Raw genomic sequence first — 25,000 nt, 5'->3', positions numbered from 1 at the left:
ACGCGGAGTGCCGAGCTGGCTCCTGTGAGGAGGCGGCAGCCATTGTGTGCAGTTAGTGATTCTGCTGCTTTACTACGAACGCTGTTGGATTTACTTCAAATCGCCTTTTAAACGAAGTGTGTTTTATTACAGCTACATTCGCTTTCTTTTTTGTTGTAAAATGGGATAGGAAAGCTTGAAAACGCCACGTTTTTCTGTCGCTGTTCGATTGCCTCTTTTGTTACTAAAGTGAGTTCGAATTTGGGTGTTTATTTTTTTTTTATTCGGCAATTTCCTTACAGACAGCAGTAAGCACGTTTCGTGTGGGTTGCGATTATTGAATTGGAGACACAAAGCATATTACCACGCTCGTTTGTAGGACTTCTAGAAAGAAACACATGTATTAACGCAAGGAAGCCGTCGTGTGCGGCGTGCATTTCTGTATGCGTGTCTTTACAGTAATGCTACGGTTTTTACAGAATCGGGACCAAGTGCGTGTGGTTTCAGTTTATCGGTACATTTTTGTGTTCAAATCCTAGTCGTTAGATTTGTTTAATTGTTTATTATTGTAAAGAAACGAGCAACATACTGACATTTAGATGTTGTGAATTGTACTGTAAAGCGCTTCGTTTATTTGATATAGGCTGTATTGTAATAACAGACGCGTTTATCAGTGGTTGGGTATCGGCATATGTTGAAAATGGGCGGTTTTCGACAGAAGGAAAGCACCCTTGTTCAGCGTGCTGTACCCTGAACAGAACGTCGTCTGTTATATTTCAATAGTCATATCAGCTGGCGATCCGTCGCGATTCGGTGAAGTCGGAATTGTTATATTGCAGCGCGGGTTCCCATTAAATGCACAAGGCGGGCGTTGTGAAACCGACCCCGGGGGCCAGGCAAGCCGTGCAAGGCGACATTGTGGCTGGCGTCTCGGTTGAGCTAGATGCTGCAGCTGTAGTTGTAGTTTTGTGTATTCACAGTCGTAGTATTTGCAGGCGGGAGCGGTGTAGCCAGCCGGTCACCGGGCCCATCCCGTGTACTTGCCCTTGTGTTGCAATGCACGAAGCCGGTGGTGTCAGGCAGCGTGCAGCAAGGCCTCCCTCGCTACAGCAGGCCTGCTGGGTGCCTCTGCACAGCCAGAGCTGACCCATTTTACACAGGAACTAGCACTAGGAGCTCGTTGCTAGCTGCAGCATTTTTAGATCTGCAACTAAATGTGTATTCCCTTAAGCTTGTAATCTATCAGATTCAAAATCAGGGACATGACTCTACTACACGGATGCTATCCCATTGCATAGCAGTTTGATCCATTCCTGGTTTTACTGTGAGTTTGACACACTTGAGCTTGGTAACTATACACTGGGGCTTGCATTAAAACCTGGAATGGGAGTAACTACTATGCAATAGGAGTCTTATTTCCATCCTTGTAGTATAGCTGTGTCCCTGATTCTGGTCTCTGAAGCCTATAAACATTTAGTTGCGTATCTGAAAATGCCTCCACTAGCAAGCAAAACAAACATGTCTTTTAGCAGAGGCTACTAACATCTGCTCGAGGGGCAAACTGCACTCAAAAAAAATAACCAAAAAGTCAGTTGCATCTAAACATTTCCACCCGAATCAGTGGAATGCGTCTCTTAGACCAAAAAAAAATACATGTTTATTTTCTGGAATTGACAGTTCACTTAATAGGTTTGGAAATGCAATGCAGTTTTGCAATGTAGACAAGGTGGTGGTGTTGCAGGTTTAAATAGAGTGCAATGTTATTTAGAGAAACCAGACTAGAATGTGGTAATATGGGGTAATTTTTATAATTCTCTTGGTGCTGTGTTAGCAGTGGACTATGAGGCGGGGGGGGGGGGAGTCCCTGAACAAGGTGTACAGTACACTGAAAGTTTCACAAGGTGTTCTGTGCTCTGCAGCTTTGGTGGTACACAATAGACCAGCCCACAACATCTTTAACCCACAAGCTGTTTTATATAAACGTTTTATTTTCCAACACAAACAACTTCAATACAGTGTCAAACAAGGTTAAGGAAACCATTGCGCACTCGACTTTACTGTGCACAGGAGTTTCAGTGATCACTGTCAAGTACAACAGTGCTTGGGCAGCTGGTTCCTGCTGGTTTTTTTGAGGACGTCCCTGCCAGAAATACAGGTGTTTCTAAAAATGTGTGCATTAATTCAGTAAGGGTTTGGAGGGAGGAGGCTGCATGGTGTATATTGTAATCCGGTGAATTGAGTTCACGTCACCACCTTTTTCTTTCTTAGAAGCCAGCTGAGTAATACAGCAAGCATATGTATGAGTTGTGACCAGACTGCTAGATGTGAACGGTGGCATCGTGTCACAATGTACAGCTAGCTCTGCTGCACACTAGACCTTCCAGAATACAGCTGTTACAGTTCATGGTAGTTCATGCATTATCCTTGCCTGTTGTATTCCATAAATCCTATTTAAATGCGATGGCTTAGTTCACGTGATCTAAAACTTAGCCGTTTAGGTTGTCCCATGTGTAGCTGTATATTTGCACTGTGTTTTGTATTTTATGTAATGGTTAGAATGTGCTGGCTAAATTCTTATCGGGGGAATGATCTTGTGGTTCTGTACGAAATGCTGTTACATTTAATAAGCCAAATGATTTGTCTGCTGCCTGTTTTCAAGACTAGTTTTATTAATGTCCAGCCCTCCCCAACAACCATACTGTATCTTATCAACCAGCAGATCCACTAGCTCCCCAGTAATTACCAGTAACCTGTTTTTGACTGTTTATGACCTGAGAAGAAGCAGATGACAAATGTATTTGTAATCTGGACGATTTTAATCGTAATACAATCCTTTCTTTTGGTTTTATTCCTTTTTAAAAATATTTTTTAAAGAATAAAGTATTTAATTTGATACTTTTTTTAGGTTTTGATACTTTTTTTATGACCAAATAAAGAACAAGATATGTTTTAACATACAGGCTGAAGGGTTTTGTTATTAGGTACGGTAGAGGTAGTTCCTCTGTAACGCTCTGCTCTGTGGGAGACCATGTGCAGTCACCCCTCTATCACATGTTCTTCATATCATGCCTGGCAACTCAAAAGATGTTTTATTAAAAATTGAAAGGCGGCTGCTGTTTGGGGTTCCTCACAAGACCTTGTCGCAGCGTGAACCCAGTGCCTTCTGATGTACCATCACAGACCACCGTGCATGAGACGAGGTTAAGCCAGCTTTAATCGAGTCCCCTGTCTTGGTGGGTGTCAGCTACTACTGCAATTGGCTAGCCTGCTGAGACAAAGCATTCGCTAGCCCATTTGTCAGTTATTAAAAAGTGACGTAGTTTTGATTTGATTATGAGCATGCTGTAATATCTTTTAAAGATTAAATATGCTGCATATCTGCAGTATCGACGGTTTTAAAGCCTGCAGGAATCTGGCCTTGGATACCTTAAAGGTCAGAACAAATCTATTTTTGGCTTGCAGCTCTAGCAACCAAACATGTCTTGCCTTTTGAGTCAGTAAGACAGATGGGGTAGAGGTTATTGGATGCTCTTACACGTAGACTGTGTTAAGAGAAGTTATTCCACGTTCTTGCACGTTTTACAGACTATCTTTTATAACTGCATCTGACACCTGGTTTGCTATTGATGGCTATATTTTGTAATGCTCACCAATCTGTGTAAGGAAGTGTATCCTTCCCTCTGTCCTGAGTCATTCTCCACTTCATGTCGGCATTATGCATTCATAAAGTTAATAGGAACTGAAATTCTCACCCTTTTTATTTATTTATTTATTTAGCGTGTTTATTTCAGAGTTGTATAATAAAACACATGGAGTCCTAGACAAGCGCGTGGGCAGAGAGCAGTCACCTTGGGTTTGTCCCTGGTGTGTTTAGCCCATGTGGATGAGGTCACTAATCCGGGGCTGTATCAGACAGGTGACACCGCGGTTAGAGCTGGCAGCGTGACTCGTTCCCATGCACACTTCCAAGCCTGTCCTGTCTGAAAGGGACGCCGTTTATTCCAGCTGGGTCTTTCCATTCCCTCTCTCGCTTGGCACTGCTCGCTTCATGGTCCGCAGCTTCCGAATGTTTCATTTGGAAATGCCGCAGTAATTTTTTAATTAGGGGTGTTTCGAATAGGTATCGCTCGCATGGTCAAATCCAGCACCAGAGAGAAATGCCTTGTGTTTTTATCACTTAAATGATGTAAATTCTTGCATTTTTTTTAATTTGAAGAGATGGGCAGTTTTGATTTCATCCATAGGACAGTGTTGTTTTGTTGGTGACTGGTAAAAACAATTTGAAAATGTGATTCTAATTGTCAATGGAAAGTCACCAGAATCCTACAGTGTAATGTCATTAGCTTTTTTTTTGCTTAAGCCCAAATGAACGGTTTTTCCCTTTTTGAAGCATTCAGTATTGCATGTGGATGTTGCATAGCGTTGCATAGTGAGCTGGGCCGAGCTCCGCCTTGCTGGGTGGATTTGGGCTGGGATCTAAGTTTGTGCCTCGTTTGAAGTGTGTTCGACACTCCTGATTACTGTAAACATTACAATGTTATTTAGTCATTTAAAAATCCAAAGTGGCTTAGAGATCGCAGAGTCAGTAAACAGGGTTCTTGGGGTACAGTTTTCATGTCCTCTTTCTGTTTCTGAACTTGACCTTCACCCAGTCCAAATAAACAGAAACTGTAAAGTGAAAGCTATCTGAGTATTCAGTATTTTGGGCATGGAGTTTTGCAGTGTTGTTTTTTTCTCCTCGCAACTCCAGTGTTTTTTTGTTAGTTTTTTTTGTTTTTTGCACCTCACACCTCACAAAGTGGATTTTAAGTCATCACGTGACTTCAATTGCTTGTCTTCATTCACATGCATGATTATCTACATCAGGATAGGTGGGATATTATTCTGCAAATGTATTGCCAGCCGTAAGAGAAACGGGTCTTTTCAAAACACCTTTATCTGTAGACTGAACTACAGTGGCAGTGGAAGACTGTAAATATGAATTAGCTTGACCCAAAAGACAGGTTTGAGCTTGTCTCGTTAATGCTGTTTGCTTCTCGTGCTCAAGTCTTTTAGGGACATGCTCGTTTCCTGTGTGCCCGTGGCTGTTGCACACACAACCAAAATACTACTGTGTGTGTTTGCAGTTGGGGGTGTTTTCATGCACGGGGGATAGTTTCAAGTAAGGATTTGAAGACGTACCTTGCTGACTGATGGGGATAGCCCTGGAACCCCCTACTTTTTAAAGGGTGAATTGTCGCGCGCGGTTCGTTTTACAGGAGATGATCTCAGGACATGCCTTGCTTACAGTTGTTTGCTGCGTGAAGGTTTCCAAGCTGGGTAAGAAAATACCCAGCTACAGTCTCTAATGTTACCTACCGCTTGGCTGCAAGATGAACTCTGCTAACAAGTTCAAAGGATTTTTTCAGTCTTACTTCCTCCGCATCAACCACTCAGTTGTAATGAATTTCTCAGACAATTAAACAGCAAGCTAAAATATGAAACACCCTTTTGCTGTCTGTTGAGTCACCCCATTCCTCAAGATAATCTGGTTTGTAATCTTCACCAATCCCTTACCTATTGGCTACCAGATGCCAGAGCTGCTGCAACTGCTTTTAGATATCCCTGTTGTGTTTGTAGTTTGAGTCTGTCTGCCAGACACCTGTTGGCTAGTTGTACCGTGACTTCTTTAATAGGACTAGTTATTTGCTGGAGTGCTCTCTGTTTGTATTTACTGTGTCTTTTGAGTCTTATTTGGACCAGAATGGCCCGTTTGGACAACATTCACTGCCAGTCTTAATTTGCATCAAGCTTTGCATGTTAGCAGGAAGAAGCAGAATTTATAAGCCCATCTAATATGGAAATATTGGCTATCCTGCAATGCTACAAAGAATGATTTCACACGCTGCATTTACTGTGATCTGCTCATTGCATATTGAAAGTGACTTCAGGTGATCCAAGTTGCAGTTCCTTCTGTTGCATTACATTGTGTTTTATGAATTTCTTTGGGCCGGATAATGAAAAGCTGCAGGCAATTAGTACTGCACACAGAATTTTATTTTTGGCTGCAAAAGATTGCGTGTGAAAGCTCTGAACTGGGTAGCACACCTGTACTACAAACAGTACTTGCCTGAGGCACAAATTCTTTACTTGTACTGAATCAGAATCCCTTTTTTTGTTTCTTTTTTTTAAGAAATCAAGAGCCAAAATGTCCCATACCGATCTCATTGTAGGATTAAGAGTGATGTGAGAGGGTGGGAGTGAGTGTCCTCTATAGCCAGGTGAACAGTATAACTTCCTCATTCCAGTGTGTGTTTGGCACCTCCCCCTCTTCCACTTTGTAGGAATTAATCACCCCCTTCATGCTGGCCTCTGGACTTCAGTCCTTATTCCTAACCTGCAAACAGGTTTATCACTTTGCTGTTTAAAGCACTTCCTGTCTAGTTTAAGTGTCACACTTTCACAGAAGAATCGCAGGACTCTGTTCTTTTAGTGTGCTGCTTCCTCATGCAGTATACTGTAAACCAGTTGTTTTTAAGCTCTGTGCCTCTGTACTCCTTGTATTTCCAGTACCTCTTGTGTCCTGCTCCTGCACTACAGTACCTCGAGTGCTTTGGTACGCCACTTGCTGGTTCAGTTCATTCTAGTCCAGGACAGTGTTCATGCCATGCCCTTCATTTCAGAAGTGGACAGCCTGCAGGACTTAATTATTTCGTCGAACGTTAGCATTCAGTTTTAGCAATTCCAAAGACCTAATGTTTGGGTTAAAGCAGGTTTAATTGGAATGGGCTGAGGGTGAGGACCACTGTTCTATGCATGCAGCACAGTCATGCTGTAGATGTCAAGAACACTGATGTTTTATTGCTGTTGCCTGCTGTGTCAAAATAGGTTATGGGTTCAAAAATAAAAGCTGTTGAACATGACAGGTCTGTGCTGTGATGTGTTCTGACTGGAGGTGCTGGTGGCGTCCCTGTGCTGTTTTGTACTGTGCAGAGCATGGACTGGCGTCCGTTAACACCAGTGCCTTCTCCATGCAGTCCCAAGAAGGCTCCAGTGAAGCCTGCCCCTGTGCAGAGTTTCTGCTACAGAACAAATATATTGAAATCAACCTGCAAGATTAAAGAAGACTGGCCACCTTTTTAAATAATGAAATTAAACAGCACAAAAAAATGTATATAGAATGGGATAAAAATCTGGTGTGATGGGTTACTCCTGAAACTTTAACCCTAGATTTTAGAAGGGACCAGGGACTGATAACTACAGTATAAAACTTATATTGTGTACTGTGATCTCTTAGCAGTTGCAGTAAATCTCTGGGTGCCGTGGCTGTAGGTCTGGAGTGTGGAGTGACACAGTTGCAAGCCCCCCTACTCCTCACACACAGCATGCTTGCTATTCGTTAACCCCAACAGTGATTGGTTTCCTGATTGCTAACTCTGAAACCATCGAAACCCAAAGTGCTGCAGCTCGCTGTCGCTCAGCTGTGTTTGTAGAAAGTTCCTGGGAAATGTTTGACGTGAGGTTCTGGCAGGAAGGCAGCAAGAAGGTACCCCAGCGATCACGTGGTACCATAGACCAGTGAGTAAATTTAATCGGATTAAGGCTCAGCACTCGTGAAGATAAGCAAGAATACACAGATTCACATACAGTTTGCAATTTCACTGCAGGTTTCTGCTGATCCCTTTCAGAATTCAGTTCCACTTTTTATTTGATGTAGTTAGCACAGCTGGTTATTTTGATCCTTTGGTTTTGTACTGTGAGTTTCCATAGCCATACCTCAGTCTATTTTAGTTTTACTCCTGGAATTCAGTGTATCTTCAGCAATAAAGCACATTGATTCCTTTGACAGAAAGCTAATAAATACATTTTAAAAAAAGTAACCGTCACTCTCTAAGCTGGACAGAATGCAATGCAGGGTTAGGGTTTAGGGCTAGGAGCCAGGAGAACCTGATCTTGCATGGCTAACCAGAGTTGCACCCAGACGGGGGATCTCCATGTGAGCTTTGAAAAGAGGAGAGTTCAGCCTTTTCTTTACAAAACCGCATCTGCACAGGACACCCTTTTAAAGGAAGTCCAGTGATTGGGATGGCCATGCTGCCCAAGAGAGTCCTGCAGCATGCTCTCTGCTGAGCACATTAGTACTACCTAAATAGCTGGAGTTTCCCCATCTACAGTAGCACCTCTCATAAGCAGTTTAAAAGAAACAACATGCATCCCAGATATTCCTAGTTATTTGCTTGCTAGCTAGCACTTTCCTCTGGAGAGTGCCACTCGTGAGGAGAGCTGACAGGTGTGTGCGTGCAAACCCCAGAACCTGACAGCCGAGGCAGGCAGTGCTTCCAGGAGGCAGCATGTCGGGTTCCTGAGTGGCAAGCAAGCTCCAGAGACTGGCACCTAATTCCATGGGCTCATACCAAATTAGCAGGTCCCCCACTCACTGATTCGAAAGCCGATCCCTGTAACCTTTCCTGGGGCAGGTTTCTCTGTAGACAGAAATGTTCAGCTGCTGCCGTCCATGTGAACTGACTGTAAAGGCCAGGGAGAATAACCAATATCTGCGCCTTGAAGTCTTCAGCTGCCTTTTAATGTCATTTTTTTATTTATTTTTTTTAATGCTGTGTGATTTAAACCGTTTTCTGATGATTTGACTGGAATCGTTCGGGCTCTTTTTAAACAGGAAGCTTTTCGTTCCAATATGCTGCTCCCCCCCCCCCCCCCCCCCCCCTGTTTTGTAGTCCGGGCTGGTGTGATGGTAACTGACCTGTACAGTTTTAAAAGGTATGGGAATAGTTAGATCTGTGTGGACTCTACGGTACCTGTAGGAAGCAGAGACATGAAATACCTTCTCAGAACTCGGGGACTGTATCAAACTGTCCTTGACACAGAGCACCATGCTCTGTCACTCTGAGGAATCAGGCTGTATTATCTCAGATTAGCACTGATGAAAGGTAACCTCCAGATTGAGGAACTCGCAGTAGATTTACGGTACTGTTTGACTGCCTTTTATAATCCACTATTAACCTGACATGTTGTCAAGTGTTGACTTAAAGAGAATGTGAAAGCTTTTTTTGGTTTATTGCCCTGCAATCTCACATTTTCGTTGAGCGCAGTTTCCTGAAACTTCTCTATAGTCCCTTAACTAACTTGCTCCCTCCACAGTTTGCGTTGGCTTATTTAAAGAAGCAGTGCATCACTGCTTCAAGTAAGATTGATTTTGCCTGGCTTGTGCTGTCTAAATTGGGAGATTTTATCTGAAGTGTGGCTAATTCAATTCTTGCAGCTAGTAAAACCTTGCATTCTTGCCTGTGCTTGGAATATTCAGTTGTATTGCATGATGACTTGTCATTTTAAATTAATATATTTCCTAATTGGGCTATGTGGTAGTTATTTGATAGAAAATTGCATCGGTCCGTTGTCTGGGATAAAAGTAAACGGTGTCCATGAAAGATAATGTGTGCCATCCAGTAGTTCCGTGTGTGTTTATCCGCTCCTCTTGCAGTAGAGGCAAAGCTGGTAAGCTCCTGGGATCTCTGGCCGCTAAGTGTATTTTGGAAATGTTCTGTTGTCTACCTCCACTCTTGTGCTAGGTTTGCGTCGGCTTCGTGATTAATGGTGCTGTTTTTAACTGAGTTGCTAATCCACAGGTTTCTTACCTCTTGATGAGGCACTCGGGAACAAGACTTAACTGTTTTTTTTATAGGGATTTGTTTTTGTGTTTTTTTTGGTCCCTGGAAAAACTAAAATCTGTTCAGTCGAGTTTAAACGATTTTAAAGTAGGTTTCCTTTCTTTCAATTCCTTTACCTGGTTTAAGAATTACGTAACTAAATGCACTGTACACACACACACCCAGCTTTCCCAAGAAAGACGGCAGCATCCCTGTTAAGCGCAGTGACAGCACAGTCCCACGGTTGAAGTGTTGCGGGAGAGGAAAGTGTCAGAACGTTCTGTATCTTAAATTCCAGGAACATGTTGCTTAATTTTCAGAGGCTGTAGCTTAAAAGTGGAACATTGTTGCTACTGAATGATTCTGTGTAGTTCGTGTTTGCACATCTTTTGTATCCCTGTTTTAAACTCATGACAGTTACCAAATTAAGTTTTAACTGATGTTTAGTAACCAATGTTGTGTGAATATTTTTGGTGGGTAGGGACTACAGTGCAATGCATGACCGCGGGGTAAAGGAGCAGTGAATTCATAGCATTTGAGTCAGTATTGCGTCAGCCAACTTTTTGCATGCGTCATGCATCACTAACCATTTAAAAAACAAAACTTGTTTAATCACGGGCGACATTTTACTGTACACGTATTTAAATGCAGTGTTACACCCTGACCAGGTTGTGTTCTTCCCAGAACCAGTTTATCGACAGCTATTAGAACAAAAAATAATCAAAGACAATTTTGTATTTTCTGCTGCTGCAAGTTTTGAATGATGTAATATGCCGTTACACACACGCACACACAGTGTGAGATCCTAGAGGGAACCGTGCAGCGCTGTGTTAAACTCTGGGGTCACTAATGGAGGACGCTCTGAAACACACCCGTTTGCTTCTACAGTAAATAGGCAGTGTTCAGAAACTACAGTATGCAGCAGATGCCAAGGTGGCTTGCAAAGGGTAGCCTCTACATGCTGCTGGCTAAGCCCAAGATATACGATGGGGTTTACAGCCACGGCTCGGCATGTGCTTCCGCTAGCAATACTTCAGCTGTCGTTGCAAGAGTGTGGAAACGCTTTATCGCCTAAGATACGATTTGTTGCAGATAATTCACCAAGCCAGACTTATTCATGCATTGGAAAAATTCACAGTTAAACAGTGCCCCCCCCCCCCCAGGTTAAAAAGTAGGCAGCTGTAAAGAGATCTGTTTGAGCTACCAGCTACTCATTAGTTACTGTTAGGGGTGGGTCAGTGTCGTTGAATACAGGATTACATGAAAATAAAAAAAAGCAGTTCGAGTAGCATATTATGTATTCGAGAACAGGAAAAAAGCCTTCTATATTAGCTACTAGTAAAAGCAAACACATCTTTTTTTTTTTAAATGCTGATGCTTGTAGTGTTGGTTTTAAAAGTCATTGTCATTTGCATATTAAACGGAAGGAGAATTAATTATGCAATGCTTGTGACGGCAACATTCTACACCAAATGCATTCTGTTTGAAACTGTTCCCAGTTTGGCTGCCTTGTTTTTAGCTAATGTTAACAGATCCTTGCTTGAGCTCCCCTCTAATGACTGAAGAGCAGTTGCTAGGCAGTTGTGAAACAGCTTCCGGGAGCATGGGACCGGCGAACTTGAAATGTGCAAACCGAAATAAAATAAAACGTATATAGCATAGGGCAGCTTTGCAATTAGAACGGTAATTAACGGTTATGATGAAGTAAATGCTAAGCAGGACAACACAGTGACTAATAAGAAAATACAAGTGTTGGAAAGGCGTTCTTTTTTTTTAAATCTGGACTGCAGTTCAGTGCTAAACATCTACTGTTGACTTTGTGAATGGAGTAACGTCAACATTTGCACTGACCATTAAAAGTACAACCACGTATGATCCTTGTATTGAATTATTTACAGCTAATTGAATAAGCAAAATGGCTTGACTTGGGTTCATCTGAGATCAGCACTTCGTGGCTGGTTGTAATTGGTAGCAATGTTAAACTATTGTAATGCTGGAATGCATTTTCTCTTGTACTGCGCAGTATTATGCTATAATTGGAAGAGCTACGTGCTGGGACCTTGCTGCTTAACTGCCCCTGGTACAAGTTTCATTGAGTTCTGTATGAATTTGATAAATGTGTGCCTAAGGAAAGTACGAAGAAAGACTAAGAGCAGGGACTAGAGTTCCCATAATCAAATACATAGACATTTTGGACCCTGTGTATTTAAATAGGGAACTATGTGAAATTCCCATCCCAAGTTACTGTATGTAGTGCAGAACCCGTCGCTCCGACTATATGTCATGTTTTTTGCTCCACGGCTCTCTCTGTATTCTGGTGCACTCTTTCCCTTACTGGGAGGGGGGGAGTTGGTTCATCTTGAATGTAAGACTGTCTTACTTGATGTCCTCTCTAGTCTATATTTATGATATTTGTCATTGCTAACAGTATGCAGCATTATACAGTAACACAGAGGGAATGGGAGGGGGGGTCATTAATGTATTGGATGCTGACTGTAATGCCAGTTTGTGAACCAGTTTCAGGGGAGTTTTAAGAGTTTCTGGTCTCTGCTTCTTGGCATGTAAACAAATGATGCAGATCAGCTTTTAAAAACAGGACCTGGTTGGAAACGGAGCTTTGAGCATGACGAAAGTCCTTTGGGACCTCGAACCAGGTTTAATTAAACAGGTCGGGGCAGCAGGTGAGGATCAGTGTGCTGTAGACTTGGAGAGTGCACCTGCCTGTTCCTGTACATGCGCAGCGTGTTTTCATGTGTGTCTCTTGAGTGTGTGAATGTGTGTGTGTGTGGTTAATTTAAGTGCAACACTTGCAGAATGTCTGTGCTGAGGTTGTAATTGCAAAACTAACTTGAGCGGAAATTTGCATGACTTCTCGGCAAAGGGGAACGCAGCTGCGCCAAGTGAAGTAAAGCTGTGATCACACTGGTTCTGTGGTAGCTGTACGTAGCATGGGCTGTTTCACTACACTGGGGTGTGGCAGTGAACACTGAAAAGTGTCAGATGTGAAGATGAGCTTTTAATCCAGGGGCACCAATCCAGGAAAAGAAGTGAATGAATAAAATGCATAACTGTGAAATAAAACGATATCGGTGTCAATCAAGGCAGGGAGTTCCATAAGAAGGCAAATTAATATAATAATAATAATAATAAGGTTGCAAATGGAAATGTTAAGTGAAAAATATAAGTATTTGTAGTATTGTATCTTGCTGAATTGTAAAAAATGCAGAAGTGTATGAATGACATCCTGTCTACTTTCTCTCCTTCTCCCGCAGTGTTTCTGTGTTGATTTGGGTCGCACATTTATGGCGTTTTTGAGCGTCAGTGGGGATTTCTGCCAGGCTCAGCACCTCGCCTTTGCAGACAAGTGAACCGACGGCCCCCCACGGCAAGACCACGCCAGCCGGAAACCTCCCTAGACAGACACCAGGGCGAACACTGAGACTGAAACGCTACCGCGACTGGGAAATATTTCCGCGCTTCTACAGACTTGCTGTTCTGGGCACCCCCCTCACCCCCCCCTCTTCTATTATTTACACTTCCTGAATGGGGTAAACATTCCCTGGATCTCTGATTGGATGACTGAAGGATAGTAGGTTTTTTTTTTTTCCCCTCCCTGGAAAGGGGCTCAGTGGAATTAGCGAACCCTCCCCTACACGTTTTTGCCGTTGCCATTTATTTTAATTAGTTTTATTTTGTATCGTCAGATCTGCGTGTACGAAATATCTCGAAGCCACAGAATTATTCCTAGCTGACATCTGAGCCAAAGTTAGGGATTTGTCAACCCTACGACTCTCCCTGCTACTTGTGTTTTTTTTTTAATTAATAAAACAATTTTTATTTTATTTGTATTATAGTTTAATATTTTTTAAACCCTTTTTTTGGACTCTTTGCTTGCCAATATGAACCGTCCTGCCCCTGTTGAGATTACGTACGAAAGCATGAGGTTTTTAATAACGCACAACCCAACCAATGCAACCCTCAACAAGTTCACTGAGGTAAGCGGTGCCAGCAGTTCTATCTGCTGATTGATTGATTGATTTTGCTTGTGTCTCTGAGCGAGTGTCTCAGAACATGGAATAACTATCAGTTACAAATGCAAAGTAATTTCCATGCAGTTTCCTCATTTTGTCCAGCTGTATGTAAAATGATACTGCTGTCACTCCCTTTATTCATTTCACCTGGGATGTTCAACAGAGACTAATGACTTTTAATTGCCTTGTAGCCACGAAACCTGAGACGTGGCGCACGTTGTTTAGGTATCATCTGGTGTCCGCCTTGCTTAGTCAATTGTTTGGCTTTGCACGCTATTTTAAGTCTTGCATGGACATTTTGCTACAACTAGCTGGTCCACATGGTGTGAAAGCTGTTGGTGTTTCCCCTGGTTTTCAGTATGTCGTACGTCATGTACGTTTGTTCATGCACGTGGATGTCCTTTACTGTGACCCCCTTTTTCATGTTGCTGAAACCTGTGATGTTTGTCCCTGGCAGTGGAGTATGTTGCTCCCATACTTTGTTGCTATGGGGATAGGCCAAGCTCAAAGGAGCACTTGGTTCACAAACAGCTTTTGTGTCTACTTGGAGACAACCTACAGGTTGTTAACGAAGGTGACTTGCATGTGATCTAGGTGTTCAGATCATTTCCTTTGTAGTATTTCTGTGTGATCAAGCATAGGAATTTAGTGTTGCGACTGCCTTTGATTTTTATTATTTGTTTTGTTTGTGTGTTTCGCAGGAACTAAAGAAATATGGAGTCACAACACTGGTCAGAGTGTGCGATTCCACCTATGACACAGCACCGGTGGAGAAGGAAGGGATCCAGGTGGTGGTAAGTAGCCCTGTTGACTTGCATGCACAGCAGATCATGCCTGTTGACTTGCATGCACAGCAGATCGTGGCCCTATTTCTGTATCTTGCTCCCGTCCCTTTCACCTCTGTCCTTGTTTTAGAGGGATTGTTTGGAGATGACAAAGCCCTCCTGATTGTGCAAGGGATTTTTAAACCCTTTGCTCTGTTGTTGTGAAGGAGGAAGTTTAAACAACAACCCTCTGCTTCCAAAAATAAGCCACAGTCTTTTCGTGTATTGGTTTAATGAATGAGCTGTTACCCCTAGCATTTTATATGTGCGTCTTTCAAAAACAGTGTTGTAACTTAGTAACCCATCTGGTAACACTGACCTGGTCACAGCTGTAAAAAAGATGCCGCAACTCTGTCTGCCTGCTGTCTTGGAAACTGTTCGAGATAGAAAGTGTCTGAGCTCTGTGTTAGATCTTGACCTTTAGGTGGAACCTTTACACAAATACTGTGTACTAATAACCTATTCCAAATTCTCTCTTGCTAAAACTGGACATTTCACTGATGGATTATTCAACATTTTTATGTTCTTCTGTAACAATTTTGCTGCTGTTTTCCAATAGCTTGTGAAATTTAGTAGCTTTTATTTTTTTTAATGTCTCTCTCTATCTGGTTTCATTGTGACTCTCCTTAAAAGAATCCGATAAGGCTGGTAGATTGGTGTGGGATTTGTGTCTTGTTGTGCAATGATTTTCCCATCTCCTGTCCTCTAATCCCCGCGACTCCTGTAGCAAGCAGTGTGACGCAGCTCAGCCTCTCTGAGCAGACTGTCACAGGCAGATTGATATCCAGCACTGGGGCAGCTGTGCCAAGAGCAGGGATGCATATCTGTCTGTCTGGTTCCCTGCGTATGAACTTATGGCTCGTCTCCCAGTCTGCATCTCTCTCTTTGCAGGGCTGTAGTCTAGTGTCAAGTCCCTTTTTATCATGCTTGTTCTAAAATGCAATGCTTTTTAGACAGGGTATGATGTAGACGTGTGTTCATAAATATAAACGTTACACGTTGATGTGTTTTTGTTTTTTACACCTGAAACGTTTTGATATCACCAAATCCCTGCAAAACAAAACCAGTCTGATTCAGCTGTGCTGAGTGAGAACCAAAAAGGGTAAAACATTTGTATCCAGGGTAGACAGACACGGGCGTGATTTGCATTACAACTTTGTTCTTGGCAAACATGGGTAGTAGAGTGTAGGTAAAAATGCAATTTTGTACTGAAGCGGCAGACAGCTGGTGACCTTATAAGGTTCATCAGTGTGCAGTGTGTATGTGAAATGATTCCTATTATCAATGCAAATATACATAAACAAATGTTTGCACTTTCATCAGAACTAGATGGTATGGTAAAGCTTATGTTTCTACAGTTGTAACCCTATAATAGAATGAGTGCAAAGCACTGTACACTACAGAAACTTGCAGGAATTAAGTGTCACATTTCCAGTGAAGAGGAACAAGGTTCTTATTGAAGTAAGCTGATATTTACAATAGTAAGATTTTTCAGGAACATTATAGCACTAGAAGTGCCTGGATACTGTTCTAGTGGCTATAATAGCAATTTTGAATCTTCCTTTACTGTAAACAGTTTGTTTTCAGAGTCTGTGTTCTTTATATAGGAACTTGTGGGTTTAATTCCTCAAATCAACATCCCCTTAACCCGTCCTCTCAAAGCCACTTAATACTGCACTGCAGGACCTGGCAGTTGCACGCTTCCCTTCAATAGCTAGCTGTTAACCTCTGTCTTGGCTGGCTAGTCAAAGCCAACAGACTTTTCTTGCAGCACTACATGCTTCAGTCGGCTCCAGATGTATCCAGATTGCAATGATGGATGGATGATGTTTAGTACAGTTTCTTCTGATGGACTAAATGCTTGCTAATCATGTCTAATAATGCAGTAAGTATTAAATACAGCAATGCATCTCTAATGGATGCATTTTGACTGTTTTGTGAAGTGCCTATGGAGGTAATGGTTTTTACAGTGTCATTCATTTGTTGGAGGTGTAAGAGTCCCTCAAAACATCATAGAAAATTCCCCAAGGACATAGAAACTTGTAAGATGTCATATCCAAGACTTGCTTATTGTTTGCAGAAACACATACATCTATTGATAGATTATCCAACAGGATAAAATGAACCCGTGCTCGGTGCAACACAGACCGTTCAACCTTCCTTGATTTTTTTAAAAATTATTTTCTATTCTGAGTCTTTGCTTTGTCACCTGAAAAGATTTGATTTGTCTGATGAACTGGTTCTGCAAATTGTGCTCCAGTACAGCAAGACATCTCCCAGGGAGCTGTGCCCTGTGCCCATCGGTCGCAAAGACAGTAATGTGGTGCCTGTCGGACTGTGGAAAGCAGATTCCCACAGCCTGGTGCATTGTTGTTTCAGCAGCTGTCCTGGCTATATATAGGACTGGCTGTTTGTGTGTGCCAGGGTGCACTGCATGAGGAGCAAAGTACCTGGATTGGTGTGTCGGGCCGCTGCTCAAATATAGGACATGTTTTATAGAGGCTGGAAATAGCTTGCCTCCTGCGATTGCTGTTAATTTAGAACAGTTCTGTGCAACAGCCGTTTTAATCAACTCGGGCATCTTGCCCTGCATGGGGGTGTTTTTTTTTTTTTTTTTTTTTTTTTTTTGCTTCATGTGAGGTGTGAATGTTGTGGTAGAAGTGGACATTTGCAGCGTGGGTGTCATCTTACTGCCATATAATATGAAGAGGGATTCAATGTTTTTTTTTTCATACCTGTAATACCACCTCTCTTACTGTCACCCCAGTGCAATATTTAATATTTACACTCTCAGCAGTTTCTTATGCTTGATCTGCTCCCTTTTTGTCTTCCAATTTCTCTTGTGTAGCATAGCCAGGTTTATGAAGGTTACGGTTCTAATGTGCGTATCCATGAGCAGTTATGATGTTGCAGTGTTTAGTTTGACTTTACTGGTGTGTGTGTGTGTGTGTGAACTAGGTTTTTATTTCATTAATAAGTGCGATGTTGTTCCTGAGGCAGTTTCTCCATATCTTTTTTCCTGTCACTGCTGGAAACGGTTAAGTGTTGTGTGTTTCTGACTCTAGAGTTGCTGCTGTCAATTTGAGCTCAGCGTCTTGCTTTTTACTTCGTCTGCTTGCTGTGAATTGAAACAGATTCCTCCCTGCATTAACATACCGTCTCTGACAATCGCTCCTCCTTGAAGATGTCACGTTGCGCTTTGGTGCAGGGAATAGTCAACTGCTCTCGGACTACTGTTTCTGTGCTTTTCTCAGTTTATGAAACGCACGTTTGGGTATATAACGAAGGCGTATAATATTATGTTAGTCTTGTGAACTGCTGTTCAGTTGTGTCAACTTGGTACGGGCATTCCCTAGAACAATTTGACTGTATGACTTTTAAAATCCTTTGCATGTCTGACAGGGTTTACTTTTTAGTGGTGGATAATAGTTTTTGATGTGCAAAGTAGCTGCTAGTTTGTTCAAACCAGTACAGTGAGCAAATGGTGGCCAGTCCTGCACTATTCAGGAGCACTGAATTAAAACTAGATGCGTTTATGTTTATAAAGTGTAACACGTGCTTAAGGAAGCTCATCGCGTACAGGGTGTTCAAAGGACAGCCCTGCTGCAGGCTCTGCCCATGCTGATACCTTATCTTGCAATCGAGAGAATACTGAAAAGGAATAGAAAAGAAAGACTGTACACCGCAGTGTGTTTGTTCAAGCCCAGCGGCATTTCTTTGTGGTGAAAGCAATGTGTGACAAAGCTGGCTGGTATGAAGAAGTGATTCCTGGGGCACCTGAGACTCTGACAGAACCTGTTGAAACCAACAGAGTTGGCAAACACAGCCACAGAGACAGATAAGAGGGAGAGCGTAAAAAAGTTCCAGGCTGCCCCTGTGGTATTGAGCAGAGAGCCAGTGCTTCCTCTGCTGGTAGCATTCTCTTGTGTCTGTGTAGGCATGTTTTTATAGTGCAACAGAACATGTAGCATGCCCCTGTAATACTGTTTAATACGAGTGCCACTTTTAAATTAAAAAAACAGTATCAATAGGTAATTGATGGAATTGAAGATCTAATCCCACAATGGCTACATTTTCTTTGTTCATTTTATAAACATGATACCAAGAGTCACTAGTTTAAGTAGAGCAATTAAACCCTACATAATTGCTACTCTGTCACTCTCCCAGTATCGGGCCAGCCAAAGGACAGGCATCAGAGATGTTATTTTCACTCATTTTCATGTTTTTGCTGCAGAAGAGCCTGTTTTTGTATCTCTGTAAATGCCAGTGTTTTTATTCCTGCTTTATGAAAGCAGACACCAAAACTGCATGCTGCTGTTAAATGTGCTGTCGCCTTTCGTGATTGCATGTGTGACCTCCTTCTAATAGAATTGTTGTCCAATAACAAAACAAGCTTACTGACAAAGGGCAGGAAACCCGTAGCCCGGGAGGGATCTTTTCAACATGCAAATGAGTCTGTTTCCTCCAGGTGTTTGGTTTCAAGTGACGAGGGGAACAAATTAGGGGAGATCTCCACCTGTCCACCCTCCCTACGGACCCCACACCCGATTTTATCAGCAAGGGTTTGGTTTGTTTTTGCTTTTGTTTGTTTAGTGTGTTCGAGAGATCTATAAAACCAGATCCTTTCACCCAGACACTGCCTCAGTGTCTGTCATCGTTTGCTTGGTGGTAGTAAGTCCTAAGAGAAGGGTTTACATAGTGGGTTGTATTTTTGCAAATTACAAGCCTTTTTTTTTTTTTTTTCCCTCCCATACGGAAATTCCAGCTCCATCAGCATGTTTATGATGATATGTGGTACTGTGGTTGAGATACAGGTTGTGAAATTCCATACGCTGTTTCTTAACCCTTAAACACCCAGCCTTTTTTTGACCGGGTGTATAAAATATTCTGTGTTGATTAGTGCACAGGATACAAGAAGGGCAACATTGGAATTGAAATCCCATGGGTGGCACAGATGACCACGACACCGCATGTTTGGGATACTGATCCTGGAACAGTGTACCCCTCCCTAGTTTACTGATGGATTTACAGCTCCTTCCTGTCTACTCCATTGTGATTGAAAGCACGATATTGTAATTTCCTTGCCATTGGTTCTCGTATTCAAGGTATCGTCATATCTTCAGAGCGCTTGGGCACGTTTTTACAAGAAGACTCCTATCTTTGTAGTTTAGTTTTTTGATTGACGTTTGTATTTACTGCCCAGGTAAACCAATATTTTTTCACCCAATAGGACTGGCCCTTCGATGATGGAGCACCTCCCCCAAATCAGATAGTTGACGATTGGCTGAACCTCTTGAAGAACAAGTTTCGAGAGGAGCCGGGGTGCTGCGTGGCGGTGCATTGTGTTGCCGGACTGGGCCGGTAGGTCATTCTGATGCATCCTCGGATGTCTAGTGTAGAGCATGCTGTTATGTTGCTCATACGCCTGTGCACCGGCTCACACAACATCACCGTTGGATGTGCTGTATTGCAGTGACCGAGGCCATTAAAGAATTATAGAGTGACCAAGGGAAGTAAAGGATAGGGTTTTTATTCCTTTGTAGCTCTAGAGAGAAATTATAGTGCAACTCAGATCCAGATATAACATTGGGAAGGGCCTGAAAAGCTACCTAAATCCCTGTGTAGTCAAAAGGGAAAACCAACCCGCTTTGCTCGGGGGTGGAGCGGATTTGAGTTTTTTATTTTCAAGTCTGACCAAGTTTGATTGCATGACTGTATATTAGTGAAGTGCTCTCTGCTTCCGGGGCAAATTAACTGCTGTCTGTTTGTCTGTCTCTGACTGTCTGATTAGAAGTGATTCTAGGAATCTAGGTGATTAGCAATCTGTTGTACGCGGTTAATGGTTAACGTTCATGTTGTGGAATGTATGCCTAAACCTACTCTCTGTGTGCCTTCCTTGCAGAGCGCCTGTTCTGGTGGCCCTCGCCTTAATAGAATGTGGAATGAAGTATGAGGACGCAGTCCAGTTTATACGACAGTAAGTTATTTGTGACCCCAAGATAAGGGGGAACTCCTTTTATGGAGTTACGGGCCGAACTAATAGAATTGACTGTAGCCAGTATTGCAGAACATAGTTGTAAATTGCAAGTCATAAAATTAGAATGCATTGCCTTGTTAAATTATGATATAAATGAAGCCTACATTGCATGTTCTTTCTTCTGGGTTACTATTGGCTTGCCGTTGAGTGTATTTCTTGGAATGATCTGTTTCTCCTGGGAACGCTGTTGCAAAGATGTAAATGAATTGCACAGAATCTCTTGCAAAAGTTGGCACAACATGATACGATCATGGTTCAATTAGTTCCTGACACGTCAGATATCATTGCAGGCAAAACTTGGGTAAGACGCAATGAAGGATGAGATTGTATCAGTAATACACTGTGGATTCCACAGATTAGGGGAGAATCCCTTTGCATATGTTATACCAGGTAAAACTTTTTTAGTTGTAATGATAATAAAAGGGTTCAAGGTGGCTGTGACCAGGATGGCTGGTGGTGACGTCAGACCCGGAAGACAGTGGCCACACAGTGTGGGACATGAATAACCAGCAGGCTTCGCAGTTGCTAATTAAATTAACTTTGCTTTGCTTATCTCCCGACCCTCGTTCCGCCTCCTAACACACTCTCTCCATGCAGCCAAAGCTGCAGGGCTTTTATATTATAGCCGTGGGATTAACTGGCCATTAATGATCTTATTAACCCCTCGGACATAGTCTGCAGGAGTTTAATAAATCTGCGTGACTGTCAGCTAATTAAATGATTACTAGCGGAGTCACGCATTCTTACGAGATGTACTGAACAAAAACTAAACCATGATGGACGGTACTTTGCTCGTGCCTCATTTAAATAATAATACAGATACAAATTAATACAAAACATCCTATGCAGAGGGCGGGGGAGTATCCTGTCACAGGGGTAGTGCTTTTTCACTGGAACCAGGCTGGAGTCTGGGTCTCCAGTGAAAATAAGTTTTGGTGATCTCAACCTAGTCCTCACAAAACTAGCCACTTCGCAGTTCAGTACGATTGCCACTGGGTGTCTTTGCAGGCAGTCGCATTAGGTGTTCAGTGTTTGGATGGTGATGAAGACTCAATTGCTTGTACTGTCACTGCTCTGTGGATAATATAAATCGTAACTTTTTGTTTTGTTTTTTTGTCTTCCAGAAAGAGACGTGGCGCTTTCAACTCCAAACAGTTGCTTTACCTCGAGAAATACCGACCCAAGATGCGCCTACGATTCAAAGATGCCAATAACCACAACTGCTGCCTGCAGTAGGGCGAGGAAAACGATAAAAGGAAAACGAATACAAATCTTGGTCTTTCGGACCGTGCTGTCGCCTGGGAATGTCAACATCGAACCGAGCCAAAATGGAGGAGTGTTTTAATCATGAGTAAGGCTGCCACGTTTAAACCACCTGCAGTAAAGTGAACGGAAACTTTTAAACGCTGAGCGGGGCCTTTTCAAGCAAAACGATACTTACAAACAATGAATTAGGGGCAGTAACGGTACTTAATACGCTCTAGTGAAAAATACAAGTGGAGCTAAAACTTCACAGCTTAAAGAATTATTTGCACAGGAGCTTCTCTGGTGAGATAGATAATCTGGAACAGGTATATGGCTAATTTCAGTTCAATGTTAAGCACATAACTGCCTTTTTACTGTCATACTTTAATGCTGACAATTCTGGGAGTTAAACCTACACCAGCAAACAAGAAACTAAACTGTCAATAAAACTGTGATGGAGGAGTAAGTAATTCCTACATGATGAAGTCCAAGCAAGGCAATGTAGATCTTTACAGTCCGCAGTCTTGCAGTATTAATTTGGCAGTATCTTTGCACAAAACAAGGCTAGGGTGTCTAATAATGGACACAATATTAAAGCAAACGGGAGGTAAATTAAGCAGACAGTCAGCTGGTCAATGTTCGTTTCAAGATTGTGAAATTAAACTAAATAGAGATGCTTACATGTTTTAAAGGTGGCAGCCTTAATCACAATGTTTTTTTTTTTTTTTTTTTTTTTTTGTAAAAAACCAAACTGGGTGGGTGGGATAACCTCTTAATTGTGTAGGATCACATTGTCCTTTTTTTGTATTCTGGTTGATCTGGTCAGATTGTATCAAAGGGGAATGTACAGTGTGGCTGGTCTGAAATCAGGGGTAATGGTACAGCACTACACTTCTGTGTTTGGGTTGGGGAGTGGTTGATTGGTGGGGTTGGCAGTCCAGATTTAGTCTGTGCAAATCTCGGTGGTTTGTATTTTGAAGTAAGCAAGACCGTACTTTAACGTAATTTAAATAAAGTCATGATTTTTGCACAAAAATAAAAGCTTCCAAAAGGATTTCCTTCAATGCAGTAATGTATTTGGGGGCCCCCATGCAATGTGCAATGTTGGGGTGGGGGTGGGTAGATGTGCCAGTTAGCTAGCCATGTTGTTCAGTGCAGTGTCTTATCTACAGAACAGATTCCCTCCTCGCTCTTGTTTAGTAATATAGTTTTTTATTTATCTGTACTGATTTGGAAATACTCAACAAAAGTCGCAATAGCAGCAAAGGTCCTTTGAAAGCTATTACCTACCGTCCTCTGAACAGCTACCTTTTCAGACTGGAAGGAGATCAGCCAATGTGGTTCAAATGGGTACAGGCAGGCTTCCAGTCACCTGACTGGGTTACAGAGATGTTTAACATTTTATTTCAGGATAACGTTTTGGTTCCAGAGCAGTCGTTTGTACGTTGCAACATGCACAGTGGAGAGACTTTCTCTACTGCCAGATAGATCCCCCCTCTATATATATAATATATAATAATACACACACAAAAGTAAATCTGTATTAAACTTCTATAGCATATGTTTTTGAGAATCGTTGATAAATTCTTAAAGGATCAATGTATTTAAAGAAAGGTTAAAAGGTGTTGGAAACGTACGTTTTGTCTGATCTTTTAGCCGCTGGTTGATGGTGAGGGGATGTGCTTGTGGCTTTTTTTTAAGCTGCATTTTCAAAAGAAGAAATGTTTTCCAATAGTACAAATAAAACAACGTTGCAGTTGTGTTCCAGTAAGCGTGCCAGGGTACTGGTCCCGTGTGTCGTTCTAGTACTGTACATGCTCCTATCGCTTTGTCATTGTAAGGCTGTATGGTTGGTTAAACTTTGGTTCTTTTGTACCAGACATGCACATCCATAGCGTGGTTGTGTGTGTCCATGTGATGTTTTGACAGCAATGTGAAACCAAAGGAAAGGAGAGGGGAGGGCATTCTCCTGCTTCTAGCATTGTGCCCACAAGGCAAAAGTGGTAATATAATTAACGTTAGTCAAAGTGTTTGGCCAGCTTCACAATGTTGTCATCGTTCTGTTAAATATAATTGGCCAGATCTATAAGATAACGTATGATGTACTCCTGACCAAATCCTTGACTAACGGTTTTTCTTCTACCCCGATTTTAACACTAGTTTTGGACTACCTTGTGTTATTTAAGTTATGGTAGTTTAAGATCAGTGCTAATCTCAGGGTCTATGAAACCAATCGTAACATATGCGCAGAAATGTCAGTATGTACTTCACTGTAGTAGTTACTGTGTCAGCCAGTCGGGATATGCCCCCAAACGTATCCTAAGTGGAAGTGTTTTTGATTTGTGTATGCAGCAATTAAGGTAACCAGTTAAGACTGCAAAATAATATAAATACCACACACACATTCTCATACAAACACCTCAGCACCAAATGTGCCGGGGGGGGAGGGGGGGGAGGGAATCTAATTCTGTTTCTTTACCAGAGAAATGCCAGCTCTCTTTCTCTCGATTTCTCTTCTGTACCAGTAAGCCTCTCAAAGTGCCCGCTGCAATCATGTGTTATCATAAGCTTGTGTGATTAAGGCTGAGCTGTTGTACATAACAAAGGGGCAGGTGGTCACAAAATACTAACAACCACTAACCGTGGCCAAAAAAAAAGATTACAAGTAGTCTGACAAAATGGACTCGGAGGGGGATACGAATATTTACTAAGCTTTTTTTAATTTGTCTAAAGTGGTACAGTTGATCCATTTTAAATATGTGTTGCATTCTAGGTCTGTTGAGCATTATATTTGGAGGGGTTTACAAAACAGGTAGCAGAAAGAATGAGCGTTTTTTTATTAATGTAGTTGGGTGTACTGTAAGTGTTTTATTAATCGCTGGAACGTACTTTCTCTCTGACCTCCTGATTCTGCTTTTGCATTGCTAGCTCCTACCTCCTTCCCATGGGCTCTCTTTCAAGACAAATCCCAATACTGAGCTCGGTCCACCTGCCTTAGCCCTGTGGTGCACTGTTGCGCCCAAGCGCCAGTCTCTGCTCAGGGCTGTGTGGCAGGGACGGGGAAAGGCGTGGCAAAAGATAATTCCAAATCAGCAATCCATACATTGTTCGTGTGGTGTTTTGTTAATTTTACAACGTGCATACCTAATGCACAAACTCAGTATCCCTGTTTCTCTTAAACCATGAACAGAATTGCGATGGAAACAGCCAGCTCTGCTCCTGGAGTCCCTGCGCTCTTTG

General features: G+C 42.2%; 1 protein-coding gene across 1 annotated transcript; it reads left to right on the top strand.

Annotated features, from left to right (window-relative positions):
- Window positions 1-151: 151 nt before the first annotated feature.
- ptp4a2b (protein tyrosine phosphatase 4A2b) lies at window positions 152-23,250 on the top strand. Its single transcript, XM_041240773.1, has 6 exons — window positions 152-228; window positions 12,896-13,618; window positions 14,356-14,448; window positions 19,709-19,839; window positions 20,381-20,455; window positions 21,640-23,250. Exons 2-6 carry the CDS (start codon window positions 13,523-13,525, stop codon window positions 21,749-21,751), a joined length of 507 nt encoding a protein of 168 aa, XP_041096707.1. The 5' UTR covers window positions 152-228; window positions 12,896-13,522; the 3' UTR covers window positions 21,752-23,250.
- Window positions 23,251-25,000: the final 1,750 nt, after the last annotated feature.

Source organism: Polyodon spathula, unplaced genomic scaffold (genome assembly GCF_017654505.1).
Source record: "Polyodon spathula isolate WHYD16114869_AA unplaced genomic scaffold, ASM1765450v1 scaffolds_679, whole genome shotgun sequence".
NCBI classification, from domain to species: domain Eukaryota; kingdom Metazoa; phylum Chordata; class Actinopteri; order Acipenseriformes; family Polyodontidae; genus Polyodon; species Polyodon spathula.
Note: the sequence above shows the minus strand (reverse complement) of the source record. Positions and strands in the feature narration are given on the sequence as shown.

Coding starts and splice junctions, on each gene's coding strand:
- ptp4a2b (XM_041240773.1), top strand. CDS start 13,523: ATGAACCGTCCTGCCCCTGTTGAGATTACGTACGAAAGCATGAGGTTT. Junction 19,840..20,380: donor TGTGTTGCCGGACTGGGCCG/GTAGGTCATTCT, acceptor CCTTCCTTGCAG/AGCGCCTGTTCTGGTGGCCC. Junction 20,456..21,639: donor GCAGTCCAGTTTATACGACA/GTAAGTTATTTG, acceptor TTTGTCTTCCAG/AAAGAGACGTGGCGCTTTCA.